The 9,441-nt window shown below is 41.8% G+C and overlaps 1 protein-coding gene across 2 annotated transcripts; it reads right to left on the reverse strand.

The window, feature by feature from the left end:
- Positions 1 to 1,004: 1,004 nt before the first annotated feature.
- LOC132854077 (N-acetyllactosaminide beta-1,3-N-acetylglucosaminyltransferase 3-like) lies at positions 1,005 to 8,212 on the reverse strand. Of its 2 annotated transcripts, XM_060882217.1 has the most exons (3): positions 7,988 to 8,212; positions 6,269 to 6,299; positions 1,009 to 2,605 (listed from the first exon to the last, which is right to left on the reverse strand). In XM_060882217.1, the coding sequence occupies exons 2-3, from the start codon at positions 6,291 to 6,293 to the stop codon at positions 1,434 to 1,436; spliced, it is 1,197 nt and encodes a 398-aa protein (XP_060738200.1). In that variant the 5' UTR covers positions 6,294 to 6,299; positions 7,988 to 8,212; the 3' UTR covers positions 1,009 to 1,433. The 2 variants fall into 2 exon arrangements, with proteins under 2 accessions (XP_060738202.1, XP_060738200.1); XM_060882219.1 differs by lacking the exons at positions 6,269 to 6,299; positions 7,988 to 8,212 and adding an exon at positions 5,903 to 6,042 and having other exon boundaries at positions 1,005 to 2,605.
- Between the last annotated feature and the right edge of the window lie 1,229 nt (positions 8,213 to 9,441).

The raw sequence follows: 9,441 nt of genomic DNA on the forward strand, positions 1-9,441 counted from the left end.
AACGAAGACTTCTTTTGATAGGTGAAATGAGATGTCAATCAGCACCAAACTTCCATTGCTGTCAAATAAAAATTCAGGGTGGCACCTGGGGTGGCCAATCAGATGTCAGGGGTGTTCCCCTGATCCCCGGACACCCCTCTGGCTCCACCACTGCTCCTTTGACAACATTCACTGCTCCTAGATTGCATTCAGTTATTCACCAAACCTCCCTTATTGCAGTCGCACACATTTCTTCTGATTTTATTTTGTAGTAACGAGTAACGAAGACGTTTAGTGGAAATATGACGCAGTAAAACTGTAAATTTTATCTAGGAAATGTAGTGGAGTAAAAGTGAAAGTTAACATAAAATTAAATAGTGAAGTAAAGTACAGATATGTGACATTTCTACTTAAGTACATTAACGAAGTATTTGTACTCCGTTACATTACAACACTGTGTGTATGAGCAAAAGTTAAAAAAGAAAAAAACACTTTTTAACATCCATTAAAGTACACAATGTACACAGAACACCTCACATTAAACAAGAAGAGTGTATAATCAGAAAACACCTTCATTATCCAAGAACAATAATAAAATTACACAAGATGCCACAAGAACAGGGGCAAAGAAGTAAACATTATCACCACATGACACGAGGACAGCTTCATGACCTACAGCATTACACAAAGCTGGAGGAAAAACCCAAATCAGCTGAAAGGCCCAGTGAGCTGTACTGAGTTTAATATATGATAATATAAGAACACAAAGCCTCATGTTCACCATAACACACAGAAAACTCAATTAGCTTAACAGTTTAAATTTTCGCACAGAGCTGCTGCTGAGTTCTGGATTCTGATTGGTGGTCAGATGTTGATTAATTCTCTCTAACAGCAGCTCTGACTGTAGAGGAGTTTGCAGTTTAACAGTAAAAAACTATTATTATTATTATTATTATTATTATTATTATTATTATGAAGAAGAAGTACAAACTCATTTTGCTGATGTTCAACAGTTTGTAATATTAATACATTTTTTTTCAAGTTGTGTCCTTAATAAATAACGAAGCAGACGACGTGCTGTTCTGAGAATCAGTAATAATGCAGTATATTCTGTAGGGTTTTATTCCTTCACCTAATCTCACTATTGTTAGGGCCTTGCTCAGGGGCCCAGCATGGGCAGATTTGTGGCCAAGGGATTCACGACTCATGACCATCGATCAGTAGTCCAACACCTTAACCACTAGACTCCCACATTCCATAATCACTTCATCTTCTGTTTTATTTTTTATTTTCATTGTTTAAGTCCAGTTTGCCTGTGTGTAATTGGCTGGTTATAAAATCATCTAAATTGAAAGCATCTCACTGTATGTCACCCAGTCCCCCCTCTCACCCCCAGTCTTTCCCAGTCCTCCCAGAGTTTCCCAAATCTATCCCCCAGTCCCCCAGTCCTCTTTTTAAAGCATGAAAATCTCAGAATTCTCATTCACTTTTGTTCTCTTTGTACAATTCAAATCTCTGTGGATTTCATGCCACATAATATAAATCTGGTATGGGAGGAACCTGTGGACCAGGAGAACCTCACGGTAGTAGCACGGATTGTATGCCTCATGTTGACCCGAAGGAACGTACAGGCCAAATGTCCTCACTCCTATATGATGTCTGGGTTGAAGTCTAGCCTTTTCCAGACACATTCCCATGTAAACATCATCGATGGGAAGCAGGGGTATGGAGTGAGACATGGTGTAGATAACTCTGGAAGTGAATTGTGACAGCAGGAAGCCACCACCGCCACAGTAGGGAGGATAGCTGTCTGATTTATGGACTTGTACAGGGATGTTGTATTTACTGTCCGGGTGCCGGATCGGCCGCCCATATTGGATCAAGTGGCCGGTAAAAAGATGTTTGCTTCCATCATTATCATCTAAGCCCGTGAGGTACTGCACCATATTGTCTGTGTTGGCAAAAATGTCATCATCTCCATTGAGGAGAAAGTGTGCATCTGGGCAAAACTTCTCCATCCACTCCAGGAATAAGATCTGCTTCAGTGTGAGGTTGTAAAAGGTATCATCAAAGTCCCACTGAAGAATGTCCTGGTACTCGCGGTTCTCCAGCTCCAGGAGTTTATTCAGTCTTTCCTTCTCGTAACCGTCTCCTGTGGTTCCAGATATGAACACGGTGCGGATCCACACACCGCTTTGAAGCCGCTCCAAAGCCCACGTTTTTCGCAGAACCTCACGCCGATCGTAGTTGGGTGGAGAACTTTTAATGACCAACAGTAGGAAAACATCTGCGGAGTTCTGTGGTCCGCCGCACTTCCCAGGATTGTTGAGCAGCATGGGGAAATGGCGACAGTGCTGGTAAAACAGGAAGTCTTGGATAATCTTAGGTAAAGTTGAGAAGTTTTGAATCTTGGAGGCAGATGAGTTTTGCGTACACTTGGGGACTGAGTTTAGGAACATGTCCGGCCATGTCTGTGGTTCAGGTTTCTGCTTTCTCAAGATTTTGTCTTGTCTTAAAGTTTGTGATTTCTTGTCCTGGAGGTATATTTGCAGCATTACTAACAAACACAGAGTGGCCGTGATGAGCAGTGACACCACCTCCAGCTTCCCTGTACATCTCCTGCGTCCTGCAAAAATCAAATCAAATCAAATAAAAATTACAATTTTATTCAGAGGGGAAAAACAAAACCTAGAATACATTTTAATATTCCATTTATTGTAATAATAATAATAACTATATTATTTCATTTCCAGCAAGCACTCTCTGAAAGATGAAAAGTGATATTATATTTATTGCAATGTTCTTTATATACAGTATGTTAAATAATAAAGGACCCAAGTAAGTCAGTGATGCGGGGGTAAAATCGTACATACAGATACCATTTCTAAGAAAGAGCAGAGCAAACTCTTTCTGTTGAAGAGAGTAAGTCTTTTGGATTGCAGGGAGCATTAGTGAAGACCTTTTTTGCCTCAGCCATCATCTATGGATTGGTCTGCTGGTGCAGCAGCATCTCTACTACAGACAGGAAGAGACTGTACAAGCTGATAAGGAAGGCCAGCTCAGTCCTGGGGATTCCTCTGGATACTGTACAGGAGGTGGGGGAAAGGAGGATGGTAGCTAAGCTCTCTTCATTGATGGAGAACGACTCTCACCCCCTGTATGAGCAGCTCTCTGTTGTTATTAGACTGTATAATCAGAGCTTCTCCCAGTGAACCAGTCACCATAATGTACACTGTTATATCCTGTGCAATAACAACAACTTACATTTCTGTACAATAGCAAATGTGTAATAACACCAATTTTATACTGTGCAATATTAACTAGTGCAATTAGTTTGAAAGTGTAAATATAAAGTTCTATGTTGGTGTATTGGTTGAACAGTGTTTGATCAACACTTGGTCAGCAACCTTGGGTTTATGTGGAAACTTGTGCAGGAAGATGGCACAGTGAGTCATCGAAAAACCGGAAACTAATGCAGGCGTAAGCACTTTATGCTGACTTTAATGCCAAGAAGACACAAAAAGCAGAAAACATAAGCACAAAAAGACTGAAGGACTGAAACAGGAGAGTGTCAAAACTTTTGCCAGAGAGAAAGAGACAGAGAGGGAGAGAGAAAGAGAGGGAGAGAGACAAAGAGAGAGAGAGAGAGAGAGAGAGAGAGAGAGAGAGAGAGAGAGAGAGAGAGAGGGAGAGACAAAAGAGACCTACAGCAACATTAAAGGAACTACAGGAAGATCTCACACCTACTGATTCCTCTCAGAATTTGATAGCAGCCTCTCTCATTCTTCACATGTCTGAGCTAACACTCTTCTTCTTCTTCTTGGTCTTTTCCTGTAAGGGGTCACCACACCTGACACTCTTCTGTCACACACACTCGACACTCATGACACTCTTCTGTCACACACACAACACTCCTGACACTCTTCTGTCACACATACGACACTCCGGACACTCTTCTATCATACACAGACAACACTACTGACACTTTTCTGTCATACACAACACTCCTTACAGTCTCCTGTCATACACAACACTCCTGACACTCTTCTGTCACACAACAATCCTGACACTCTTCTGTCACACACACAACGCTCCTGACACTCTTCTGTCACACACACACAACACTCCTGACACTCTTCTGTCATACAGACACAACACTCCTGACACTCGTCTGTCACACACAACACTCCTGACACTTTTCTGTCACACACACAATACTCCTGACACTCTTCTTTCATACACACACAACACTCCTGACACTCTTTTCTCACACACAACACTCCTCACACTCTTCTGTCACACACCCGACACACCAGACACTCTTATGTCACACACAACACTCCTGACACTCTTCTGTCATACACACACAACACTCCTGACACCCTTCTGTCACACACGACACTCCTGACACTCTTCTGTCATACACACACAACACTCCTGACACTCTTCTGTCACACACAACACTCCTGACACTCATTTGTCATACACACAACACTCCTGACACTCTTCTGTCATACACACACAACACTCCTTACACTCATCTGTCACACACAACACTCCTGATACTCTTCTTTCATACACACAACACTCCTGACACTCTTCTGTCATACACACACAACACTCCTGACACTCTTCTGTCATACACACACAACACTCCTGACACTCTTTTGTCACACACAACACTCATGACACTCTTCTGTCATACACACAACACTCCTGACACTCTTCTGTCATACACACACAATACTCCTGACACTCTTCTGTCACACACAACACTCCTGACACTCTTCTGTCACACACACAACACTCCTGACACTCTTCTGTCATACACACACAACACTCCTGACAATCTTCGGTCACACAAGACTCCCGACACTCTTCTGTCAAACACACACAACACTTTTGACACTCTTCTGTCACACACAACACTCCTGACACTCTTCTGTCACACACAACATTCCAGACACTCTTCTGTCACACACAACATTCCTGACACTCTTCTGTCAGCGAACACTACTGACACTCTTCAGTCACACACACATGACACTCATGACACTCTTCTGTCACATACACAACACTCCTGACACTCTTCTGTCACACACAACACTCCTGAGACTCTTCTGTCACGCACACAATACTCCTGACACTTTTCTGTCACACACACGACACTCCTGACACTCTTCTGTCATACACACACAACACTCCTGACACTTTTCTGTCAAACACAACACTCCTGACACTCTTGTCACACAACACTCCTGACACTCTTCTGTCATACACACAACACTCCTGACACTTTTCTGTCACACACAACACTCCTGACACTCATCTGTCATACACACACAACACTTCTGACACTCGTCTGTCATACACACACAACAATCCTGACACTCATCTGTCATACACAATACCCCTGACACTCTTCTGTCATACACACACCACTCCTGACACTCTTCTGTCACACACACAACACTCCTGACACTCTTCTGTCACACACACAACACTCCTGACACTCTTCTGTCATACACACACAACACTCCTGACACTCTTCTGTCACACACACAACACTCCTGACACTCTTCTGTCATACACACACAACACTCCTGATACTTTTCTCTCACACACACTCAACACTCCTGACACTTTTCTGTCATACACAACACTCCTGACAGTCTTCTGTCATGCACAACATTCCTGACACTCCTCTGTCACACAACTCTTCTGACACTCTTCTGTCATACACACACAACACTCCTGACACTCTTCTGTCACACACACAACACTCCTGACACTCATCTGTCACACACACAACACTCACACTCCTGACACTCTTCTGTCACACACAAAACACTCCTGACCCTCTTCTGTCATAGACAACACTTCTGACACTTTTCTCCACCCACTCCAGCCCACCTGCACTCACCTTTTCACCTCTTTTCACACTGGATGTTTGTCCGCCGAACACTTAAACCCCTGCACCTTCTTGACCTCAGCCCCATGTAACCTCACTGTTCTACCTCCCTTCCTCTCATTCATACACATTTATTCTGTCTTACTACAACTGACTTTCATTCTTCTTCTTTCCAGAGCAGACCTCCACCTTTCCGGGTATTCTAGAACACTTCTTCTGAATGTTGTCCTGTGCTTCCTCATTCCACCACCATATGTTTTTTGAAGTATGTTCTGTGTATTTATCTGTGTTTTTAGATCTCAGGGAAATGAATATAAAGTCACAGATTGGTGACACGGTGTAGAGAGAAAGCAGTAAAATGGAGATTTCATTGCTTACCGATATTCCTCGGCAGCACCACCATTTAAACCTGAAACAGTTTTGACCTTGTGTTACTACAGAGAGCGAAACAGACACAGACATAATGTTCACTTTATTTCTTACTTACTTACACAAAACTGGGGGAAAATGTTACATGAGTGTCTGTGCACTGAAACATAAATCTTTCAGACTCAGAAACCAGAAAGCTGAGCCAAATGTGTGTGTGTGTGTGTGTGTGTGTGTGTCTGTGTGTGTGTGTCTGTGTGTGGCATTTGACCTATTTCAGCCTGATGTGTCTGAAATTCACATTTGTTTTAAACGCAAACATCCCCCACCCCCCCAGGTCAAGTACACCTATTCCCAGGTGTAAGAGGAGAGCATTAACCCTACAGCAACAGTACAGCAAGACAAACACGTTTACACACACGCTTACACACAAACGCTCACACACGCTCACACATACATACGCTTACACACACACGCTAACGCACGCACACGCTTACACACACTTACACACACGTTCACATACATACACGCAGCTCATTACTTACTTATCTAATAAAATATCATTTCTTAAATGAGAGGATTAAAATAAAGATAACAGGAATGCACTAATTAAATATTAATAATATTATTAAATGAATTTAATAATAAAGTACAGTTTTTTCAGTTCCTAACAAGCATTGTTTAATACCGAAAGCACATTTTCAAAACTCTTCAACAAAACTCTTCTTTTCAGAGGGAAAAAACTGCTTGGCTGCAATGATAATGAAAAAAGAATAAATAAAATACATTCTACACATTACTGTAACATGTGTAATTGTTCATTATAGTAAATTACAGTGATGGTTCTAGTCTGCTCTTTCTTTTGCATTTGGCCACAAGTTCTCATTTGGACAGATTCTGCCTCTCCCTCCTCTCATGGGCAACCTTTGGATCCTACAGTAAATCACAACTATTACTGTATTGTTTTTTTTTTTTAAATTGCAATTAGCTTGTAATGATGATTTTAAAATTTTTGGCTATAAAACTGAGAATATTATAAAATAATTATTGCATAAATGCTTGGAATTTGCAATCATTCTGTTTTGAATGTGTTTTTAATCATTTTGAATGCAGTGTGTTAGCATTAGAAAAATGTACTGAAAATATTTTGCATGTTGTGGAATACGAATGGGAAAAGAGTTCCTGAATTTTGAAAAGTGTGGTCACTGAATGCATTTTGTCTGAAAGCAATGAAAAATGGTTCACAGTTTGGTCTGCATTGACTTCTGTTTCGCAGACTGTGTGAAGAGTTTTGAAAATGTGGTTTCAGTATTGAACAATGCTTGTTAGCAAATGAAAAAACTGTAATATTACATATTTTGAGTTTTTTTCCAAACACCATAACCATAAATGGAAAAGAATGAAATCTTAATTGCTTGAATAATGAGTCTTCTGTTCATTATTCCTTTTACATTTCAGTCTTTTGACTCTAAAGTGTGATATAAATTTACATTTATTTATAAATTTGATTGAAATTTATAAAGGACTGAAAATCAGACATCAAACTGTTCACAAGTCTCTCAGGACAAACCTTAACTTAGTCAGTAAGGAAGAAACAGAGAGAAACTCAGACAGAAAAGAAACTCTCTCTGATTTTCTGATTACTGTTCATTTCACACTCACACACACACACACACACACACACACACACACACACACTCACACACACCCAATAAATAAAAAAAGATTTACCTGTAATATGAGCTCAAACAAGCTGGACAATGAAAGAGGTTAAGAAGAGAAAGTATCAGCGATCAGTGTGTGTGTGTGTGTGTGTGTGTGTGTGTGTGTGTGTGTGTGTGTGTGTGTGTGCTATGACCACAAAAGTTCATTTCAGCATTACCAGTTTAAACAGTTGTTAGTAACCTATAAGCCCTCCCCTGAACAGAGAGGAAGAGACAGACAGAAGAGTGGGAAATAAGATATAGTGAAATAGTGAAATCACACCCACAGAGGTACACTTTCCTTTCAGCCACCCAGAAACACACACACAATATAAACCCTCTTCTTTCACACACACACGCACACATTCAAACACACACACAATGACTAAATGACTATCATCCCATCGCACTCAAACCCATCATTATGAAGTGCTTCGAGAAGCTCATCATGAGGCACATTAAGACCCAGTTACCACCCTCACTGGACCCCCTACAGTTCGTACATACAGTATGTACGAATGCTGTTCATAGACTTTAGTTCAGCTGGGACTAAACACCTCCCTCTGCATCTGGATCCTGGACTTCCTGACTGGGAGACCTCAGTCAGTCCGGAACGGGAACAGCATCTCCAGCACCACCACACATCAAGTTCGCTGATAACACGACTGTGGTGGGTCTCATCAGCAAGAACGACGAGTCAGCATACAGTGAGAAGGTGCAAAAGCTAACTACCTGGTGTAGAGCCAACAACCTGTCTCTGAATGCCAAAGAGATGGTTGTTGACTCCAGAAGAGCACAGAGCGACCGCTCTCCGCTGAACATTGAAGAATCCTCTCTAGAGATCGTCAAGAGCACCAAATTTCTTGGTGTTCATCTAGCAGAGAACTTCACCTGGTCACTCAACACCAGCTCCATCACCAAGAAAGCCCAGCAGCGTCTCTACTTCTTATGAAGGCTGAGAAAGGCACATCTCCCTCCCCCCATCCTGACTACTTTTTACAGAGGGACCATTGAGAGCATCCTGAGCAGCTGCATCACTGTCTGGTTTGGGAACTGCACCATCTCAGATCTCAAGACCCTTCAGCAGATAGTGAGGACAGCTGAGAAGATCATTGGTGTCTCAATTCCCTCTATCATAGACATTTATACCACATGCTGCATCTGCAAAGCCAACAGTATTGTGGACCTCACACACACGCTTCACCACACACAGCCCTCACACACACACACACACACACACACACTCTTCACCACACACACCCCTCTCACACACACACACACATACACACACTCTTCACCACACACACCCCTCACACACACTGTCCTGCACTGTCTTTTGTCCTGCACTGTCTTTTGTCCTGCACTGCCTTTTGTCCTGCACTGTCTTTTTGTCCTGTGTCCCACACTGTGTACACCAGGTTGTAAAGATACACTTTATGTGTCTAGGACTAATTTACTTTAGTCCTTATCTCTGTGTTGTTC

The sequence above is a fragment of the Tachysurus vachellii genome, chromosome 11 (assembly GCF_030014155.1).
Source record: "Tachysurus vachellii isolate PV-2020 chromosome 11, HZAU_Pvac_v1, whole genome shotgun sequence".
NCBI lineage: Eukaryota > Metazoa > Chordata > Actinopteri > Siluriformes > Bagridae > Tachysurus > Tachysurus vachellii.

Coding starts and splice junctions, on each gene's coding strand:
- LOC132854077 (XM_060882217.1), bottom strand. CDS start 6,293: ATGGTGGTGCTGCCGAGGAATATCG. Junction 2,606..6,268: donor GGTGCTGCCGAGGAATATCG/GTAAGCAATGAA, acceptor TGATTTTTGCAG/GACGCAGGAGATGTACAGGG.